Here is a 23,492-nt window from a genome sequence, read left to right on the forward strand (position 1 = left end):
TGCTCTAAAGAAAGGCCTATCAGTGATTTGGAAGTACCTTGCTCATTTTTAGCACATATTGATCACAGGTTTCAATTCTCAATCTTTTAAGTAATTTATGTAATTATTGGCCCTTAACCCTCAACCCCGCTAATCCAACAGATAAGAAAATATTTAAGAAAAATATTAAATGTTGTTCACACTGTAGCCTTTACCGATGAATATAATTGTTGCATGGATAATTTTTTTAAAATATATTTTATGTACATGACCTAATATAAAAGGTACATGGATATGATGTGGTATGCATGACAGATTAGAATACTAATTATTTTGGTATCTAATCTTTTTTTATTCAATATGAATTATAAATAATTGTTACATAAATGTAGCCTGCTTTCCCCCGTGTCTAGGGTGACGTGTGGTGCGTTACCTGATAGGCTCACAGGAGGCCTGATCCTCCCCAGCAGGGAGCCTGGGGTGTACCAGATTCGTTCTGGTGACAGCGCCTCCACCTGTGAGGGTTCCTAGAAGCGCTGGACAACCCCTTCACAGGACCCAATATAATTTTACTGAACAGAGATATAATAGTAACACACCAACGTATATCATACAGGCCTTACCCATACACAATGCCCCACTGTCCAACCACCTTGTCCACACCCGGGTGAGGTTCCCCCAAAGTACCCATGTGATATTTTCTATCTTGATCTAAACTAGTGTACAGTATGTCAAGAAATCATTTGCCCTGGGCACCCAACCACCCGGTGTCCACAGGAGCCACAACCCAACCCAAAGTGTGCGGCTGCGTTACCCACAGAATGTGTGTGAATCGTTGGTGCACTTGTTGAGCTTGATACCGCCTGCTATTGGTAGTAACAGTCTGGTCCCATGTAGTCGTTGTCCGCGATGACGTCTGCCTCTGAGTGGGGTGGACTCCCGCTGGAGTGTGCCACCTGAAGAGTCTCTATCTTGCGGTGGTGGTCTGGTCCCAGACCACAGGCCGCAAGTACTGCGCGGCGTCTTGACTGTGTCCTTGAAACTATAGATCTAAAGGGAGCAATGTCCCTATTTAAGGGCTTGTCCCTGAAGCATCCAAAAGCTTATTGGGGACTCAGGGTCTTCCTGGGCCTAGGGGGGGAAAGCATAGCTCCCTGGACACTACCTTCTCTGTTCTGCTCCCCCTTGCGACTGAGCGCACGGTACCAGCGCACCAAATGTATCTTTTTCAGGAGCAGGGGATTGCTGCAGCCCTATTGGCTGTTGCACGCCACGTGGTAGCATCCCTAAGGCTCATGGGACATGTAGTCCTTGCACGGAGCCTATCTCTATAATGGCCGCCGCATTTCCTTCTACGCATGCGTGAACCTTGCACTGCGCATCCGCGCTCATATACAAGATGGCAGCGCCCTTGGCAGAGCTCCGGTGACCCGCTCGCCACACTGCTATCTGCCGCAGCGCTCCCAACATTGCTCGCACTGCCCCCCCCCCCCCCCGCAGCCTCCCTGACTAACCGCAGTCTCCCCGGCCGCAGCGGAGGTAAGCGGGGACCATTTGGGACACAGGGGGGGGGGGCTATATAAATATTCTGTGATACATGATTTATATGTACTCTTTCAGTGCCAGAGTGCCACGGTGCCCCTCCGGCAATCGCGATCTTATGAACACACCATCTCTGATGATGGAATAGAAGAGATTCCCTCCTCTTCCTGTAAGATTGCATCCTGCAAATGTTGTTTGTTTGTATATTCACTAAATGTTATAGTGTGAAGTTATTGAAAGATAAAGTAGTAAATGAACAGCATACTGTAAGTGTTGAGCCCTCTTTATTGAAATGTGAGCTATGCTCTATTATGAAGAAAAAGTCTGCACACTGGGTGAATGTCAATCCATTTTTTTTAATGTCCTCCTGTTGAAGGTAGCTAGCTGTACAATATAATTGGATCCTTCAAGTAATCACCTCTGTCATAGGACAGTGCTTCCTAACCTGTGATAGATGGGGGTAAATAAAGTATAAATTATTTAAAGTCTGCGTTTTTTAAAAACTTCTAATGTTCTTTTTAATTATATTTGTTAAAGTATGGATAATCCATTGGTTGCTACAGCAACCATTTAGAAAGTAATACCCACTTCCTCTTTTGAAACAGGCTCTAACACACATCTTTTCTAGCTCTGCCCTTTCGCAACAAAGTATCAGCAGACTGTCTATTTCTCTGAAAGCTGAAACAATAATGTGTTACACTTAGGAAGAAGTTGGTGTAAGAGGGTTTCCAAAGTTGTTTGGGGATTGGTTGGAGGCTTTTGTGATTTTGGCAAGTGTAATTGGGGAGAGATATCCATGTTCACATTTATTTAAGTATGTGGATACGATTTGGTCGACATGTTAGGCCATGGAAGGTGTGGTTTGATGGCAATATGATGAGAGTTTTTGGCAGAAGTTAGCAATACCTAGGCATATGACGGGATTGAAAGGAAATGGATTTATGGATGTCTTTGTTAGGGGGGAGGGGGGGATGTTAACCAGCACTCGGGGCAGCTGGTGGGGCCCGGAAAGGTGTATTGGGTATTTAATGAGGGACTATGTGATTGGGAGCAGGGGTATAAATTTAGGCACGAGTGTGGGGTGTGTGATAGAGCAGGGGTGTGCAAACTTTTGCTCCTATGCCCCCCTGCCTTGTGTTCCCCGGTGCTCACACCCCTCCCTCCCCTTCACTCAAGGGGTCATGTGACGTTACATGACCCGCGGTGTCATTTGACGCGTGTGACGTCACGCCGCATGATGCCGCAGCATCATTTGACGCCGCGTTGCCATGGAGACGCTTCCAAACGCCAGCTGAATCACGGTAAATTGAGGTTAGAAGCCTCACGCGATCCCCGGAATTTTGTTTTGATGCCTTGGGGAAGAGGGCAGGGCCTCTGCAACCACCTGCACCGCCCCATAAAAATCTCACGCCTTGCTTCTGTTTGTCCTCTACCACAGGAGTGCGCAAACTAGGGAGTTTGCGCACTCCTGTGGTAGAGGACAAACAGAAGCAAGGTGTTTTAGGAGGGGTAAAAGAATGAGTGGAAGTGGTTACGGTAGGGAGTTTGGTTAGAAAGGGGAAGACACTGGGGATTTAAATGAAATTGAAGAATTGCAAGAAACTAATAAGGGGGACAGCGGGTTTCAAAGAGGATTCCTGGATCCTCTTTTTTGGAGGTGAGGAATGTAGGAGGAATTTATTACCGATTTATGAGCACCTAGAAGTGGCTAGTTTTCATTCGGGCAGGCAGGAGGTACGTATGCATATCTTTATTTATGTAGCGGCACCTGTGTCAGCACACAACATAATAATATAACACATAATCAATGTACAGTAAGTGCCTCAGACATAAAAAAAATAACATTAGGAGAAAGAAGTCCCTGTTTCAATTCACGCACTGTAATTAAGAAATAATATCGCACATTTAGCATTATCAATAAAAAGAAAATCTGTTTCACAGATTGCTAAATACATGTCACAGATTGCGTGGCACAGCTTGCTATTGCTGCACAGGTAATAGATATCTGTCTTGTTCCTCTCCCGATTGCAACACTGAAGCGGTACAGCAGCCGCCCGAGGCTCACACGGCTCTTATGACGTTTAAGGCTGAAGTTAAGTGGGTGTGGCCTAAGAGCTCAGTGACGCGGCCCAGGGCACAGCTCCGCCTTCCCCGCCCTATCCCGATTTCCCCTGTGTAGCTCCCAAGTCCTAAACACGCGAGATTTCAGCGCGCTATCGCGATGTTTGAGCCGCTGCCGGAAACAAGCAGCTTGAGCGCTGCTGAGTCGTCAACAACAATAACAAGGGGATCCTCCTGACTGGCAGCCGGATCCGGGCCGGGTGAGACTGGGGGCGTACAGCGGGGGGTCGCAAAGCGGGGAGAGCGGGGGTCACAGAGCGGGGGGCCCGAGGCCTCTCTTTGTTATGATTAAAGTCCGTGAGGAGCCGGCCTTACAGTCTTAACAAATCCTCATCCCTCATCTGAGAGAGGCCCCTGTCACAGCTCGGCTTTAATCCACCCAGCTCAGACAACGATAGCAATGTCTCTGTGACATACTCCTGTAGATATAGACAAGTGACCGACCGGTTATGCCACAGACCAACACACAAATACACCTAATCACAACCTGTACCACAGACCCACTAAAACAAATACACCTAATCACAACCTGTACCCCAGACCTCCTAACAAATACACCTAATCACAACCTGTACCCCAGACCTCCTAACAAATACACCTAATCACAACCTGTACCCCAGACCTCCTAACAAATACACCGAATCACAACCTGTACCCCAGACCTCCACACAAATACACCTAATCACAACCTGTACCCCAGACCTAACAAATACACCTAATCACAACCTGTACCACAGACCTCCTAACAAATACACCTAATCACAACCTGTACCCCAGACCTCCACACAAATACACCTAATCACAACCTGTACCCCAGACCTCCACACAAATACACCTAATCACAACCTGTACCACAGACCTCCACACAAATACACCTAATCACAACCTGTACCACAGACCTCCACACAAATACACCTAATCACAACCTGTACCACAGACCTCCACACAAATACACCTAATCACAACATGTACCCCAGACCTCCACACAAATACACCTAATCACAACCTGTACCACAGACCTCCACACAAATACACCTAATCACAACCTGTACCACAGACCTCCACACAAATACACCTAATCACAACCTGTACCACAGACCTCCACACAAATACACCTAATCACAACCTGTACCACAGACCTCCACACAAATACACCTAATCACAACCTGTACCACAGACCTCCACACAAATACACCTAATCACAACATGTACCCCAGACCTCCTAACAAATACACCTAATCACAACCAGTACCCCAGACCTAACAAATACACCTAACCACAACCTGTACCCCAGACCTCCACACAAATGCACCTAATCACAACCTGTACCCCAGACCTCCACACAAATACACCTAATCACAACCTGTACCCAGACCTCCACACAAATACACCTAATCCCAACCTGTACCGCAGACCTCACAAATACAGACTCACAACCTGTACCACAGACCGCCACACAAATACACCTAATCACAACCTGTACCACAGACCTCCTCACAAATACAGACTCACAACCTGTACCACAGACCTCCACACAAATACACCTAATCACAACCTGTACCACAGACCTCCTCACAAATACAGACTCACAACCTGTACCGCAGACCTCCACACAAATACACCTAATCCCAACCTGTACCACAGACCTCCACACAAATAAACTTAATCACAGCCTGTACCACAGACCTCCTCACAAATACACAGACTCACAACCTGTACCACAGACCTCCACACAAATACATTTAATCACAACCTCTACCACAGACCTCCACACAAATTCACCGGCTCACAACCTGTAACACATACCTCATCACAAATACACCTAATCACAACCTGTTCTACAGACCAACACACAATTACACCGGTTTACAAACTACCACAGACCTCCTTACAAATACACAACTCACAACCTGTACCAAAGAAATCCACACAAATACACCTAATCACAACCTGTACCCCAGACCTCCACACAAATGCACCTAATCCCAACCTGTACCCCAGACCTCCACACACATGCACCTAATCCCAACCTGTACCCCAGACCTCCACACACATGCACCTAATCCCAACCTGTACCCAAGACCTCCTCACAAATACAAATAATAAACAACCTGTATTAGACAACCACAATTTAAACATAGTCACAACCGGTACTATAGACCTCTACCATTTGGAGATGTATAATCGCAACTTGTGCTAAAAAAAACTTCCCTATTGTCACAATCTGTACTGTAGATCTGCACCAAATAATACAATAACTATTTCATATTGTGCTTTTCTCCCAATGGGACTCAAAGCACTTCACAATTACAGTATAGTGTGCAGAATGCAGCACGGTACATAGGATTTTTACAGACAGTGTATCTGCTAAAATGAGTTTACAATCTGTTTTTGGTGTCTGAGGCACAGGGAGATAAAGCCCAAGGTAAGCGCTATGTACATTAATGGCGCTATATAAATAAAGACATACAATACAATACAAAGGATTTGAACCAGGTTTCCCTGCTTCAAGCTCAGTGTCGTTGTGATCAGTCGGTGCCTTGACTCACGGAGCCACTCCTTCAGCCCAATACAGACACCTAATCACAACATATACCCCTAGTCCTCCACCACATACACACACCGAATTAGAACCTGTATCATAGACCTTGACCAAATACACCGTGTCACAACCTGTACTATCGACCTCTACCAATAGACCTATAATCACAACCTGTAGATCTCCACCACATACAGACACATAATCACAATGTGTCAAACCTTCATCAAATACACAGTCGCAACCTGTACTATAGACCTCTACAAATAGACATATAGTCAGTCACATATAGACAATCACAACCTGTATTATAGACTTCGACCAAATGACACAGAATCACAATTTGTACTATAGACCTTCACAAAATACATATACCTGAAAACTAGCTGCACCTCGATAACCCATAAATAGATACTTGACGTGTTTTATATCAGACACCTGGTTTAAGGTTAACCCAAATAGACACCCATATCTGTCTAAACTTCCACACCAGCCGTGTGTGTGGGCATTCCTCAATGCTGACGCCCTGATTTGTACATGTTCAACAAGTCCAGATGTCCTGATCCACTAAAGGCTAACCCCATTCTGTCCTAAAGCTTCCCAAATTCAGACATTCTGAACAGAGACTGTGTTGTAATCTGCTATTTTCAAATACAACCCCACTGATATACATAATGTGTCCTAATATCCTTCCCAAATATTAATACTGTGATGTGTTTATTTAGAATTTTTTTACCAGGAAATAATAAATTGAGAGTACCACTCGTTTTCAAGTGCCGTATGTCCTGGGAACAGACATAATGACAATACATCGTTACACATTATATTTACAGACATTTCATGGAGAGTTAGGGACAATATATGTTATGGACGTATTTAACAGATAATTTATAGTTACAGAGAAGATTATAATGTGAGACAAGAAATAACTTGAACTGGAGGTGGTTTTGAGTGTGTCTAGTAGGTTGAATCTTGAGTCTCCTTAACCTTCTGCCCCAAATACATAATTTATAAAAAAATGCATTTTTAGACTTGTTAAAGGGAGGCACTTGCTTTATGAAACAAAGACAGCAGTATAAATAATAATTACTATTTGTGGTTTCCTTCCCTTAACCAGGAACTAATATTTTATGCTATATAAATGTTGGGACATTAGGCCCCAAAAATCTAATAACACAGCGGTGTGCAAACTGGGGGGGCGCGAGTAACTGCAGGGGGCGCGGGGTTTACACTTAAATTAAGTGCCTGGGAAGCGGCGAAGGCCTCTGTAAACTGCACTTACCGTTGTTCAGCTGGCATCTGGAGACGCGGCGCCATGGCAACCGCGGGACATGTGACTTCGTCATGACAGGCAGATGCTGGGAACCACAGTAGGGAGGGGGGGCGCGCGGAAAGCAGGACAGCTGGCGTGGGGCGCAGGGGAAAAAGATTGCGCTCCCTTGTAATAACATATAAGGAGGCTCCCCACAGGGACATTTTCTTGAGGGTGTGTCTTTAAGTCATGGTCTTCCTGTAATCCTGCTTTGCCGGGCCCAAGACTAAATTGTGAGGATCGCTAAGTATTATTTTCAAATACAATAACGTTTTCTCGGTGCACACGTCTCTTGGAGTCATGGATTGACTAAGGAGCATCATGGTTGAATGATTATTTTCTTAATCTCTAGTTTCTGAGGTTGCTATGTTAAACTTAAAGCCGTGATTATACCCAAAAACGCGCATGGTGTAGCGGCGCCGCGTGGCACCAAAACAAGCAGCAACAATCCTATGGAACTGCTCATTCAGCTGGTGACGGTCGCACTGCGACCATGCTGCAAAGCGGGCGGCTGGGGAAGAGACAACCAATTTTGTTTTTTTTCTTGCGACGGCCGTGTCCCGTGAGCGGTTCAGCTAATGTGGGCGAACCGCTCACGGCCACGCCTCCTCTGCTCTCTCTCCGTGGTATAATCAAGAGGCTGCTCGACTGGAGCGCTGGGTGACATCACAGAATAGCGCTGCCGCCTTGCAGCACTTGGGTACAATCTCAGCCTTTGCGCTTATAGTGACGGTGACGCGACGTCGCAGCAAAACAAATGTGTGGTGCGCTTTATAGTAGAAGCGGAGTGACGGCTTGGTCGCGATCGCTGGAAGTCAAGTCAATTGGATTTTTCCAGCGACCGCAGCGTGACGTCAAATGCTTTTATCTTCTGAACGGCACATCAGATTGTAAAAAAATATACCCACAATTGGAAAGGACCAAAAGAGATGCATCTTAAAATAAGTAAAAAAAAAAAAATTATACAAAGCAAAATCAGGTGGTCAGCGCAAATTGCACCATTTATTGACTCAAACTTTGAGACATCTCTTGATAACATTGCTCCAAGGTACTGCTCACATCGCTACTCTTAAAACTCCTCCTAAATCCAAAAATGACATAAGCATATACATATTTTCATAGATCATATTATATTCAGTGATAAAAAGTCAAATTGTGCAATTTGTCTCATTCAGTTTGAGACACACCCACACACCCACATCCCCCCCCTCAAATAATGTCACATGTTGAATAATACGAAGAATGTATAGACCGTTTTTTCAAACAAACTTTTTTGTATTCAACGCTACAGAGTTGTAGTGGTTACACTGAACACCATTTTTTTCAATGTCAACAAAAGAAATGTACAAAATGAAAGTTACTGGTTGCATAAGTATTCAGCCCCTTAAGTCATTACTTGGTAGAACCACGTTTTGCAGCAATTACTGCTGAGTCTTTTTGGATCTGTCTCTACTAGCTTTGCACAGTAGGATGGTGACATTTTTGCCCATTCTTAATGAGACAATTGATCCAGTTCTGATAACTTTGTTGGCAATTGTCGATGGACTGCAATCTTCAAGTCTTACCATAAATGTTCGATTGGATTGAAGTCACAACTTTGACTTTGCCACTCAATAACATTAATTCTCCTCTGGTTCACCCACTCCCCACTTGGCTTTGTGATTCGAGTCATTGACACTGGGGAGGAAATTCATATTTCAGCAGTACAGTGTCTATGCTGTCTCAAACAGGTTTTCTTCAAACGTTCGCCTGTACAGTACTTTTCACCATCCATTCTACTCGCTATCCTGACAAGCTTCCCAGTCCCTGCTGAAAAGAAACATACTCATAACATGATGTTGCCACAACCCTGCTTGACAGTTGGCCTGGTGTTGACTGGGTGACATGCAGTTTTGGGTTTGCGCCAGATGCAACGCTTGGAATTTAGACCAAAAAGTTAATTTTGTCTCCCCTGACCACAAAACCTTTCCCCACATATCTGCAATATCACCTATATGCGTTTTTAGAAACTCTTTTTGTGATTTAAGATTAGTCTTTTGAGTAATGACTTCTTTCTTGCCACCTGTCCATACAGGCCAGCTTTGTGTAGGGACCTGCTTATTGTTGATTTTTGAACAATGACTCCCATCTCAGACACAGAACTTTGCAGATTTCTCTCGATGTTATTGTTGGTTTCAGAGTGACACCCCGAACCAGGTTCCTGCTTGCCCGGCTGCCCAGTTTGGAAGGTTGATCTGATCTGGGTAGTGTCTCGGTTGTATGATGCATGTTCCAATTCTTAATGATGGACTTCACTGTGCTGAGAAGGATAATCGGCGCCTTTTAAATTTTCTTGTACCCTTCTCCTACTCTGTGCCTCTCTACTACTTTATACCTGACCTTGTTTCGAAAGCTCCTTCATGGTTGCTTTGTTTGATCACTTTGTGAGTTACAGCTTCAAAGTCTTTATATACCTGAGGGAAATAATTTACATATTAAACCACTTGATTACACACAGGCTGAAGCCATTTCAGTAATTTGACTTTTCAAACAATTCATTTGTACCAGTGCTGATTTTGGGGGGTGTAACAGGGACATATCCCTGTTTAGATAAAGCAGCCTTAAAGCTCTGAGAATCCAGAGGAGAGAGAGTTAATTGCAGCCACTCAATTAGCTAGTCTTCACCTGGACTAATGAGAGCTCTGTAAAAAGCCTCATGTGAGACACAGGAGATTCCTTTGCTCACATTTGGGCTGACAGAAGGAGAGCAGAGAAGCCTGTGATGAGATCCAGAGACCTATATTTCCTGGACACAGAGGACCCAGGAACCTGCCAGAGACTGACATGAAGTGCCACCTGCTTAAGGTACCTCCCTGCGACTTTGGGGTGATAGGCTGGTAATGGGACTATCCCTCCAGGCCTAGAGATAGTCTGTGGATGTAAGTTAGCCCTTACAAAGGGATAGGGGTTTGTTATTTTGTTATTTTTGTATGCTTTGCATGGCTAAAGGAACAGGCTCAATAAAGCAAAGATATAATTTAACACAAATCGGTCTCCATTATATGTACCTCTGCACACATCTCTTACAGGGGGCAGTAGCAAAGGGGTCGAATACTTATGCAACTGAGATTACTCTGTTTTTATCTGTAAATCTTACTTTATGTTCTATATATGCCTTTTCTAACTATCACTTTTGAGGATTTTATTAATTACATAGACATTCTAATTTTAAAGCGTTGTTAAGTATGCTCAGGTGCCAACAAACTGTGAAAAATTTGCAGTGGGGTGAATATGGAATGGGAATTTTCACCTTGACCAAAACACTTTGCCACAGGGCAGCTCGCCACAGGACACTTCGCCGCCATTTCTTGTATTCCGCGCACCTGACCCGACAACTGCATGTTTAAATGTCCAGAGCAGGACCTTTACACTGCCTAGACAGGCTGCTCCAACGCGCCATCTTTAAATGTCCCTCTGGCATTTTATAAAGGGTGCGTCTGAGCCGCCAGTCTTGGCTGTGTAGCGATCCTGTGTGGAACATTTAAACATACAGTTGTCAGAGCGGGCGGTCTGGCGCGGCAGACCTGGCTTGTCGGGCGCAGGAGTGGACATCGCAGCGAAATGTCTGTGCAGTGAAGTTTCCCGGCAGCAGAAAACTAGTGGCGGTTTGGTCGTCGCAAACGGCCTGGACCGGGGTGAATACTTCTGCACACTGCTGTGTGAGTGTGTGTGTGTATTTCTATATCTATATCTATCGAGAGAGCCAGATATAGATGTATATACATCCATATCCCATATAAACTTAAACTAGAATTTATACGGCAGATGGAAAAAACCACACTAAATATGTTCGGTTCTCAAATAGCTTTCAGAATGCACATAGAAATAAGTCTTTCAGTCCAAAGTGCTGATCAGGTTAGATGGTCCTGGTGTGTTAAGCAAATGCCTCCTGTGTCTCTTTAAAATCTACAATATAAAAAATTCACTGCACACAATAATTTGAACCTAAGTGTATACAGGCATACCCCGCTTTAAGTACACTCACTTTAAGTACACTCGTGAGTAAGTACATATCGCCCAATAGGCAAACGGCAGCTCACACATGCTCCTGACATCACGTCCTGAACAGCAATACCGGCTCCCTACCTGTACCGAAGCTGTGCGCAAGCGGGGAGACTATAGAGCCTGTTACAAATGCCTTATTTACATCACTTATGCACGTATATGACGATTGCAGTACAGTACATGCATCAATAAGTGGGAAAAGGTAGTGCTTCACTTTAAGTACATTTTCGCTTTACATACATGCTCCGGTCCCATTGCGTACGTTAATGCGGGGTATGCCTGTATTATGTTCAGTGCATCAAAAAGAAACCTGCACATTTTTAACAAGTCTGTGTACTTAATCAGGGGGATGCGCAACCACAGGAAGGGCACGAGATTTTTCTGGGGTGGCGCGGCGGTTGCAGAGGCCCCATGCTCTTCATGATCGCGTGAGGCCTCTACAACCTCAACTTACCATGACTCTGCCGACTTCAGGACTCGTCTCCATGGCATCGCGGCATCACGTTACGGCACACGCATAGTGGCGTCAAATTATGCTGCATGTAGGTAAGGGGGGGAGTGGGTGCGAGCACCAGAGGAGGCAAGGCAGGGGGTGGCGCAGCAGCAAATGTTTGTGCTCCCTTGTACTTAATCATAGTTGTTTTTGTTTTGTGTGCAAAGTATTATTTGCTTGTTTAATATAGTAAATGATATGAAGGATGGTATGCACACCAAAAAAACAAAACAGAATCTTACATTATTCAAAGATAGGAGGAAAAAAACAGTTTCAGATGCACTGGTCCCTTCGGGGTACCTATGCTAACCCCCCCCCCCCTTTTTTTTTTTTAAACGGTTATAGAAAAAATAAGGAAATTCCAGGCATTCTTCAAATATCCATTTTTTTTTATTTTTTAGAAAAAGCAATAATTGTTTCATTGTTTATAGAAATAATGGTTAATCACAACTCCATAGGATACAACAAAAGTCACACTTACTGCTATGTCTATGTATACATTCCACTATTTGGAACTCATCTTATGAAGGGTGCCGGGGACCTGAAAAGTTACATGTTCGAGGACTCTCACATGGATGTTTGGAGCTCTGCATCTACAGATTCCTACTTTGCTGCATACTTGGCCTTGGGAGATAAGTGTGACATTTCGTATCTTATGGAGTTGTGTATTAACCATTATCGATATGAATGATTACTTAGAATGCGTTCTTTTACTTTTTCTAAAAAAAAATAATTAATTTCTTCTTAAAAGATAGCTTTTTTGGTAGCCTTTGCTGTCTAGTCTCCAAGCGTTGGGATAAGGGAGGAGGAGCCACAGGGCTCTGGTTGTGCAAAGTATTGTTCAACACATGTGAAATTAGATAAAAGGGACTAGCCAGAGGAAGTCAAACCCCTCCCAAGTCTCAGCTCACTGTGTTTACAAATTTAAATGTATGAAATGATTGCAACCTTCCCCCATCATCCTTTATTTATTTTTTAACACTTTTTTTTTTTAATACATGATTGGGACGGGGTTTGGTGCGAGGTTCATCAGAGTAGATCAGACCTATTTTGATCATTGGAGACCCCCTGTTCCTGAGGTTCTTGTCACGGGAGACCAATGCTTTTAACACCAAAATACCCGGATCTTTTGAGCAAAGCAATGGATGAAATAAATTGTAATTTATTTACAGAATGAACATACACACTATTATTTGCAAAAAACACTTGAAATGCACTTACTGGGATGGGGCAAAACGAAATCTTCTATTCCCAAAACGAAATCTTTAGAAAGTGCCCCTAGGCACAATTTCCCAGGAGCGGGAGTTGTGCGCAAATAAAGCAGAAAACAGTCTTTATATAAGGGCACCTCTCGCAACCCCTGTTTCTCCTCCGCAGCTGTTTACTTCTTTCTACCGCCGTAGAATTGGTTCTGTATTCCTTAGTTCTTACGAACTCTTGACTTGGGTTACGATGTTGCAAAGCTTAAAATCCAGTGTAGATGAATCTGACTCCCGATCGGCTGCAGGGATTTTTACTGCATAAAAATCCCATCTCTAACCTGTGCAGCCAATGTCGTTTGTGGGAATAATATTGCCACCTATCCCAGCGTTGCCCATACTTGGCAAAACCTGGCAGAGGGGCTTCTTAGTTTGCTAAGTGCATGCACGAACCTCGCACCTTTGCCGCTTAGCATACTAGACCAAGCCCCTTTACCTGGCGACAGTTTATCTGCGTTGGCCGGACATTTGCTAAGATGGGAGATACTTGAATTATCCCTCCCACTTCACACTTTAGTCGACTAATGCTTTCAACTATGGACTTTTCCAGACATTGGGGAACCAAATCAGCGGGGTGGCTTAGAAGTCCTAGTTACATATGCATTGCTCACCTCTTAGGAATTTCCTGCTATACATTTCTAAAGTACCGCAATACAACTTAAGTGCTTCCCTCTGTTCCGGACGTCTGAATGAAAATACCCTTACGCCTATAAGGTTGGAACATTTAAAATATTAAGAAGGGGGACTTTCATTCATCAATTTTTTATAAAAATTGCTTTATAACCTTTTTCATGATTTTACTCCCTCAACGTGCCGGGCGCTGTGCTTGCGAGCTACTGGGTTTTAAAACCATTTTTCATTTGTGCGGTTACAGGAACACACTGCTATTGAAATACATGTCACAGTAGAAATAACATTATTCTCGCTACCTTATACCTGGTGGGAGAGACACAGCCATTTTTATGAAAAGCACAGTGTTGCGGCCATTACCGGATTGCAGAGCTGACAATCTACATTTCCCAATAAGGCTCAGGGGCACCCAGCCGGGCATAATACCTTTATTTACTTGCCTGGGTACCCCTTCACCGTCACAGTACTTACTTGGGAAGTTACTGATTTTAAATCTTCCAGTGGAAACAAAATGGCTGCCAAATTGCATGCCAATAGGAAACCACATCATCAGCTGGTGATTTTCTTTTGTGTGGCCATTGAATTCCCCTTTAAAAAAGCATTAAGTAAGACAGGGAACTTCACAGGGAAGTATCTTGGAAACCATGGAGTCCATGGAGTGAAAACGAGCATGGTTCAGTTCAGAAGGAGACCGGGACTTTTCATTATTGACGACATGACACAAACTATTTATGAAATAGGGTCTCTGGAGCTGTACAGCATTGCTTTCAGCTCTGGGGACCCAGTGTTTCCTGAGTTACTTACTTCTAAAGGATCTACCGGTTGCAGCTCTAGCTGGGCACCCAATGTGGCTTAAAGGTTCTGCGGACCAATAGAAGGCTGTGACATCATCCCTTGCTACATATACATCATCAACATACTGAACTATAATACTGTATATAGAGTGCTCTGAAAATTGTATTTATTTTAATGCTGTTGACGGGCTATTGTAATCTTTAGATTTGTTAGCTTGCACTATGCTATCCCTTTTGTATACTTGGGCTTTTTAATGATTCATTTTGTATGGTTTTGTTTTTACAGTTTCTAAATGAGCACACCAAAGTGTACAGTAGGAAACAGAGAAATTTAAAGAAGTCATCATGAAGTTGTATGTATTCCTGGTGAACACTGGAACCACCCTGACATTTGACACCGAGCTTGCAGTCCAAACGTAAGAGTCTAAATGACATATTTTTCAGATGATGTACTTTTTTTTAATGGCACATTCATTTTAATAGGTGTTCATGTTGCAGGAACATTAAGTACTAGTAAATAAACCCCATGTTTTCTAAAGTAAGAGAAAACAAAGTGCACTACACATGGGCCACACTATATGACATGATCAAAATGTTTGCCCTTTTAGTGCTCTATCAGTGTGTAGCACACACAACCATTGTGCAACTCAATCATACTGTGGTTATTCACAGCTGCAGCATTCTGCTGACATGCTGCCTGTCGTTTTTTAAAAGGCGATTAGAATGCTAGGTTACTCCATTAAATATATTTATTAGTAGAATTAACGTTTTGGTGCAAACATGGCACCTTTGCTTATTTGTTCACTGAAATATAGTAGTAGCCATTTTTCTGTCATTGATTTAAAGAAACTTTTTTGAACTTCATATTTATAAGACGGTCTTGTAAGACATTTGTGGGCATTGAATATACACATATGAGTAGGGACGTTATAGAAATTATATTCATTACAATGTGATTATGGTTCAGGCTTGCTTTACAAAATGAGGCAACATAGAGTGCAAAGCAATACAAGAATGAGTGGTATAGATGAGAATGAAAACTTTGAGAGTGGGAATCCCTTTTATGGAGAATTTATTAACCATGTGACAAATGAAAATGCCCTTTTTGTTTTGACTCTGTGCATATTTTCAATCGTTTACTGTGTTCGTCATGTTTCATTTGCTATGGAATTTCTCATCATTTATTTCCTAGGTTTTTTTGCATTTATGTTCCTAGTACACACTTTGTTTGATTATTCACCTATTGTATTGTTTGGTATTAAACAATGTAATGTAATGGAGATCAGGCACTTTTGATAGAGTTTGAAGATTGTATTGCTGTTGAAGTAAATACATTACCTATTCAGATGACATTAGCTTTGGCCACTAGTTTTATGCACGTGTGTCAGAATCTGCAAATAGTAGGACACAGGGTTCCAACAGTCAATGCTCAGCTGTAGAGAATCAATGTAGAGGTGATAGTATCTTGAGTAATGAAACAATTCTTAGAAGAACCACTTTAAATCCACTCTTGAGCATATGAGATTCCAGTGTGTCTATTGTTATCTCCTAAATGTGGGGGACCTGTGGTATAAAGTGCGGGTCAGCTATAAATGCCTGGCCCCATAATTTGTACCACAGTAATGAACGTCTCCCTGGAGAATGACACAAATATAATATAGTATAAGCACCCAATCCGTAACTGAAGGAGTGGGGTACTCACAATTGAGAAGTGGTGGGTCCGTCAGCGTGCATTACGTGTAGTGTAAATAGCAGGAGGATTTCCACAAAGAGTGGGAGATGCTATGGAGTGAGCTTTTAACCATTTAAAAGTGGGAGGGGTGAGCTTAAATTATGAAGGAGGTTGCCACCCTCCAATCGGCTAAGACCAGCTGAACAAGAATTGTAAGACATATAGAACACCCACAAGCTCATATTGAACCCCCAAAATAGCCACAACATATATATAAGCGTATAAGTGTCACAGATGAGTGCTACTGAGCATGGCAATATACATTTGAAACCAGAGACGAACATGAAACACAGACAGAGCTCAATGCACATCCAGCAAAACTTTATACACGGTACAGTGCCTAAATATACATGTATTGATATATATTAAATAAAATGGTCTTTTAGTTTAACATTTTGGCCAAATTGTTGTAAGCCCCTGAGCCACTGCACGGCAGACCAAATCTCAAGGGTCCCTACACTAATATGAATTCTTAATAACCTGTGCATTGCCAGGAAGAATGATTTATAATAAATCTGTCAAAATTAGTTGCATAGTTCTAAGTCTTATTGAAGCTTTTATTAACCTGTACATTACCAGGAAAAGCACTCTGTATTAGAGTTGTCACAATCGCACTGCAAGCAGGCAAGTTCCCCTGAGAGTGGGAGATGCTATGGAGTGAGCTTTTAACCATTTAAAAGTGGGAGTGGGTGAGCCAAAATGTTAAACTAAAAGACCATTTTATTTAATAGATATCAATACATGTATATTTAGGCACTGTACCGTGTATAAAGTTTTGCTGGATGTGCATTGAGCTCTGTCTGTGTTTCATGTTCGTCTCTGGTTTTAAATGTATATTGCCATGCTCAGTAGCACTCCTCTGTGACACTTATACGCTTATATATATGCTGTGGCTATTTTGGGGGTTCAATATGAGCTTGTGGGTGTTCTATACTGGCATGTCTTACAATTCTTGTTCAGCTGGTCTTAGCTGATTGCAGGGTGGCAACCTCCTACCTAATTTAAGCTCACCCCCTCCCACTTTTAAATGGTTAAAAGCTCACTCCATAGCATCTCCCACTCTCAGGGGAACTTGCTTGCTTGCAGTGTGATTGTGACAACTCTAATACAGAGTGATTTTCCTGGTAATGTACAGGTTAGTAAAAGCTTCAATCAGACTTAGAACTTTGCAACTAATTTTGACAGATTTATTATAAATCATTCTTCCTGGCAATGCACAGGTTATTAAGAATTCATATTAGTGTAGGGACCCTTGAGATTTGGTCTGCCGTGCAGTGGCTCAGGGGCTTATAACAATTTGGCCAAAATGTTAAACTAAAAGACCATTTTATTTAATAGATATCAATATATGTATTTAGGCACTGTACCGTGTATAAAGTTTTGCTGGATGTGCATTGAGCTCTGTCTGTGTTTTATGTTCGTCTCTGGTTTTAAATGTACATTGCCATGCTCATTAGCACTCCTCTGTGACACTTATACGCTTATATATATGTTGTGGCTATTTTGGGGGTTCAATATGAGCTTGTGGGTGTTCTATAAGGATTTCCACAAAGGAAAGAAGCAGAGCACAGCAGCGAAGTACGGGGGCTAGACACCGGTGAGTATAGGGTTAAAAATCCTTTAATCCATGGTAAACATCATTGTATGGGATGAGTAAAATCTCTAACGCATTTCGGGCCGTCGCCCTTTGTCAAAGAGAATATTTACAGGTCGCGTCTGTAACAGCTGATACCTGACGCCTATATCAGCTGTTACAGACGCGACCTGTAAATATTCTCTTTGACAAAGGGCGACGGCCCGAAACGCGTTAGAGATTTTACTCATCCCATACCATGATGTTTACCATGGATTAAAGGATTTTTAACCCTATACTCACCGGTGTCTAGCCCCCGTACTTCGCTGCTGTGCTCCGCTTCTTTCCTTTGTGGAAATCCTCCTGTCAGAATCTATTTGTAATCTTTGATATAGCTAGAAATAGGGAAATGTGATTAGCTTGTTGCAATATAACATCTGAATATCAAAAAAGAAAGATTTTTTTTTTCTTAAAAAGCCAGTGAGGATAGCAAGCCAGAGTTTTAGCATCAAATTAAAAAAAAGCTAATGTATATAAAGAAACATGCTTTTATCGAGCAAACTCCAGCTGTCTCAGTACAAAATAGTCACTTTTTATATGATCAGAAAAGTTAACAAGCAACCTGAAATGATCTTCTATACAATTTTCTTATTCCAATACATAGCTCTGAACAAAGTTTGTATAATAATTTCTTGATCCAAAGTGTAATTTATCTAAATTAGCGGAAGGTAAACCTAGATCTCAAAGTTCAATATTTCAAGGATAGCTTAGTCATTTTGGGCCTAAGGCAATTCTGTAGCTTAATTGTGTACTTATTGCAGTAATAATAATACCAATAAAGTCTATAAAAACCACTTGCAACTTACTGATTTATTTCTCACGGAAGCAGAATCTTGCTGCAGAGAATATAGTCCTTCATATTTTGTGTTTTTTTTACATTGTTTAATAAAGTATAGTATTTTCACATCTGCTGGAACACACTTCTAGTTGCTGGTTACATTTGAAGTAGCCAATGGAAGAGAAGGCAGTTGTATTTTGAGTTCAGCTTAAATGAATCTTGCATATTTACACGTTGGTATTTATATAAACAATATTCCAGTTGATGACGAATACTTCTCTGAAGTGGTTACGCGATGGAACAGAAGGGGATTATTCCTTCCGTTCTCCTACACTGTAAAGTGCAGGCCGCGATCTCCCCTACAAAAACAAGCGGTCATTTTGTGACGTAGCCGGCACAATGAGTTAATTCCAGTGCCTGCCAGAGTGATCCTTTGACAGGAGGGGGAGGGGACGGTCAGCCGGCCCTTGAACCGCTTACCTCTTGTCCCCTTCGTGAGCGGGCTCTCTAAGTCATGAATAAATGACCCTGCTGATCGATCACAGGAGAACTAATCAATAGGCAGCTTAGGTAATTGGTGTTCAATAAAGTTACCCAGAGGCTGTATATATTAAAACAGAAGTTTGTATGTAGCACGCAAACTGCCTCTTTAAAATAAACCTGACTCTTCAAATGTGTTTTTTTTTTTTTTTTTTTTTTTTAACTGCGCTTTTTTACTTGTTTGTTGTACCCTCCCTCTGATCCAGTGATTTTATTGAAAGCAAACATTGACAAACCGCACACAGGTTTAGACAAACTGTTCTAAAATTGTTGGCAAAACAAATTGATGCTTGCAACAGCGTCACAAGCACTGATTTTTCAGAACCCTGAAATTTCAAATGCATGATGTACTGTACAGCAAATAAAAATACCAACTGTGGTGCCATTGCATGTCTGACAGGTGTGCAACCCTGTTTTTTGCCATTATCGCTTAGCAAACAGCGCTTCCACTGCAACCAGGGATTCTGGGTAATGACATGCAAATTGACATGCAAAGTGTCACTTTGACATACAAAGTGTCACTTTTTTTATCCATTTTAATATGGAACCCTATAGTCTTTTGCCTGAACATTACACAACTTTTCAGCACAGCCTCGCTTGAAGTGCATTGCCAGTAAATCTACTCAGACAGCTGTTTTGACATTTTCGGTCTCATCAGTGTGAGAGGTTAGTTGCTGGCTTTGCATAATTGAAGTGTTGAATCCTAACCTGATGATCCTTATCACAAGTTGTTTGACTTCACATGTTCTGCATGCTTTTTTAACCACCCTAACACAAAGAAATAAGATATGTTCATGTGACAGTTACTATTGACCTTTTTTTTTTTTTTTTCATCGATATACATTCTCTTTTATATGCAGGGTGACTGACCTTAAGCATGCTATCCAAGCAAAGTATAAGATTGCTGTTCAGCAACAAATCCTTGTTGTCAATGGAGGGGAATGCATGGCACCTGACAGAAGGGTCTGTAGTTACAGTGCTGGCACCGTAAGTATTGCTCTTTAACTTCAATTATTTTCTGTTCACATTTTTTTTTCATTTAAGCAGTAAAGCAGCTAGTGTTGAACAGATGTGTTTTGGGTGGGTGCATGTATATATGTATTTTTCTCTAAGGATCTCTGCACACCCCTCGGTGATCGGCTGAGCAGTCTGTCACTCACCCAGGTACAACCAATGAGGTTGCACATCCTTCCTCCTCTGTGATAGGCTGATTGGCCTGTCACCCCACCCAGGGAACAGCCAAAGAAACTGCATATCTTGTGTAATTAAATTGCACATTTGCTGTGTCACATAGGACATGTCTGTGGAGTTCAAATTGGAGGTGAAGACTACAAGAACTGGACTTTGCGCTTGGCAGGAATTTCCTTTACGATTGTCTGACTTTGCTGCACTTATTATATTATTATAATTCCCTTTACTGTATTGACTTTGTAAAGTGCTGAGTACACTGTCAGACTATATACATAAAGATATACATACATCCCCCTCTGTGATAGACTGAGCGGTCTCTCACCCAGGAAACGCAGTGGGAGGGGATTTTTATGGCAATGGAAACAGCAAGGAGAGGAGGAGACAGATGAGACGAGTAGGAGAGGAGGGAGTGTAGTGTGCACAGAGAGGAGCAGACACAGTAAGGCAGGGAGTGCAGAGAGGGGGAGGAGAGGGCGAAGAGGAGCAGGGCATGATGGAGGAGAGAGGAAGGTGGGGAAGAGTGGACAAGAGACCGAAAGGCATTACAGGGAAGGGTGAAAAAAAAAAAGTTACGTTTAATAACCTTTTCAGATCTCCTAGATTGGCCTATGTTACGCCGGGTACAGCTTGTATATTATATTGTACTTAGTAATTTTCTAAGATAGAAATGGATGAATATAACTTATTTTGTCAACTTATAATTGTGTGCCTAGGACATACTTGAAACTGCTCAATGTATTTTTTCTGGTAAAATATTTTTTATAAATGTAAGTTTTTTTTAAAAATGTTATATGGATTGAATGAACAATATCATATGTTTTAATGGAAAAACATAATATTCAAATATTGTTGCTAAATTTGAGGCAACCTATACCTGCTAAGAATTAAGCTGCATCTGATAAATTGTTCAAGGTAAAAGTACAATTTAAATTCTTTAGACTGGGCCATTAAAGTGCATAGCATTTTTTTTTTTTTTAACTTGTATTTTTTTTATTGTTTTTCAAACTAAGAACAAAGGGGAAACAAAAGAGAGTGGGGAGGGGTGGGAGCAGGTACAGAAAATAAGAAGGTGTGGGGGGAGGGGGTAGTAGGGTGTCATCTATCATGTGCTCCTCGCAGGAAGCGTACATACAATTACACTTGAAACATCTTTAATCAGAGCTAAGTCAGTTTACCTAATAATAATTTCCTTATTTTGTCGATCCTATTGGATTTTTCCAAATGTATGTCTCCCACGGATCCCATTTTGTCAGGAAGGTGTGATGCCAGTCATGGATCAGACTTGTGAGTCTCTCCATTGTCATTATATAGTTTATCTTGTGTAATACCTCGGTAATAGAGGGGAGGCATTCTGCTTCCAGCGCTGGGGTATAGTACCAACTGTGTAGGACTTTCAGATTTGTTTCCCTGATTGTTGAGCACCGAGAAGCCCTAGCTATCCTTTCGTATTTTTCTTCCCACTCCTCTTCTTCTAAGGGGTTCTCAATATCGCGTTCCCAGTCCGATATATTTTTGCTTGTTTGGCCTTCATTTTGTTTCAATAGTGTCTGATAAAATTGGGCAATCGTCCCCCTGTTGTGTCCCCTTTGGAACAGACTCTCAAAATTGGTGAGTGGTCTGTTCCAGGTGTCTCCGGGCTGTATCGAGGTGACAAAGTGGGCTAACTGCATATATTGGAATATTTGTGCACTTGAAATATTGTATTTCTCTCTTATCCCCATAAATGATTTGATCTTGCCTCCTCTTTGCATGTCTCCTAGCTTGGATAGTTCTTTCTCGTCCCATTGTTTAAAGATGTTCGAGTTATGTGCTGGGGTGAATTCAGGGTTAGATCTGATTGGTGGTAGGGGCGATGGGATGGAGGAGATCTGCTTGTGTTTGCAGTTTTTATCCCAGATATTCAGGGAGTGTAGTAAGACTGGATGATTTCTATAGCTTGGCTGCCTATTTGCCTTGTTTACCCATAGGAGAGACGCGAGTTCCTCGTACCCAGCTCCCGACCTCTCTATGTCCACCCACGGTGTTTTTCCTGGGGCTGCGGACCAGTAAATTAGTGGGCTTAGTCTGGCTGCTTCGTAATATTTAGCTAGGTCTGGTTGACCCAGGCCTCCCCGGGTCAGAGGGAGGACCATCAATTTTTTCTTAATTCTGGGTTTTCTCCCATTCCAGATGAATTTAGTTATCTCTCTTTCCAGGTCTCTTATTACATAGATTGGGACGGTTACTGGAAGCACTTGGAATAGGTAGAGTATTCTGGGTAGCAAGTTAATTTTTACTGATATAATCTTGCCCGACCAGGATATCTGGTATCTTGAATTTAAAACCAGAGACAGAACATAAAACACAGACAGAGCTCAGTGCACGTCCAGTGAAACTCATACACGGTACAGTGCCTAAATATATATGTATAAATATCTATTAAATAAAATGGTCTTTTAGTTTAACATTGGCCAAAATGTTAAACTAAAAGACCATTTTATTTAATAGATATTTATACATATATATTTAGGCACTGTACCGTGTATGAGTTTCACTGGACGTGCACTGAGCTCTGTCTGTGTTTTATGTTCTGTCTCTGGTTTTAAATATATATTGCCATGCTCAGTAGCACTCCTCTGTGACACTCATATGCTTATATGTTGTGGTTATTTTGGGGGTTCAATAGGAGCTTGTTAGGTGTCCAGTATATCTGGTATCTTGACAAGATCTCTAGGTCTTTTTTCAGGCTTTTGATAAGATTTGGGTAGTTTGCTCTATAGATATCATAATAATGTCTAGTGATGTACACTCCCAGATATCTCATTTTGTCTGGCATCCATTTTATTGGGAATGTTTTCTTTAGTGCGCTTTCTGTTTCTCTAGGTATGTGTAGGCCTATAGCCTCTGATTTAGTGTGATTCACTTT

At 42.1% G+C, this 23,492-nt stretch overlaps 1 protein-coding gene across 5 annotated transcripts in view; it reads left to right on the forward strand.

Annotated features, from left to right (window-relative positions):
- The first annotated feature begins 3,697 nt into the window (after window positions 1-3,697).
- Window positions 3,698-23,492, forward strand: part of RB1CC1 (RB1 inducible coiled-coil 1) — a 174,075-nt gene continuing 154,280 nt past the window's right edge. For all 5 annotated transcript variants that reach the window (XR_012798411.1, XM_075584391.1, XM_075584392.1 and 2 more), the window contains exons 1-3: window positions 3,698-3,842; window positions 15,000-15,129; window positions 20,257-20,383. Coding sequence is in view for 4 of the 5 variants with exons in the window: in XM_075584391.1 (XP_075440506.1) it covers window positions 15,059-15,129; window positions 20,257-20,383 (198 nt within the window). In the remaining variant the exon portion in view is untranslated. The remainder of the gene's footprint in view (window positions 3,843-14,999; window positions 15,130-20,256; window positions 20,384-23,492) is intronic.

This window comes from Ascaphus truei, chromosome 2, assembly GCF_040206685.1.
Source record: "Ascaphus truei isolate aAscTru1 chromosome 2, aAscTru1.hap1, whole genome shotgun sequence".
Lineage (NCBI taxonomy): Eukaryota > Metazoa > Chordata > Amphibia > Anura > Ascaphidae > Ascaphus > Ascaphus truei.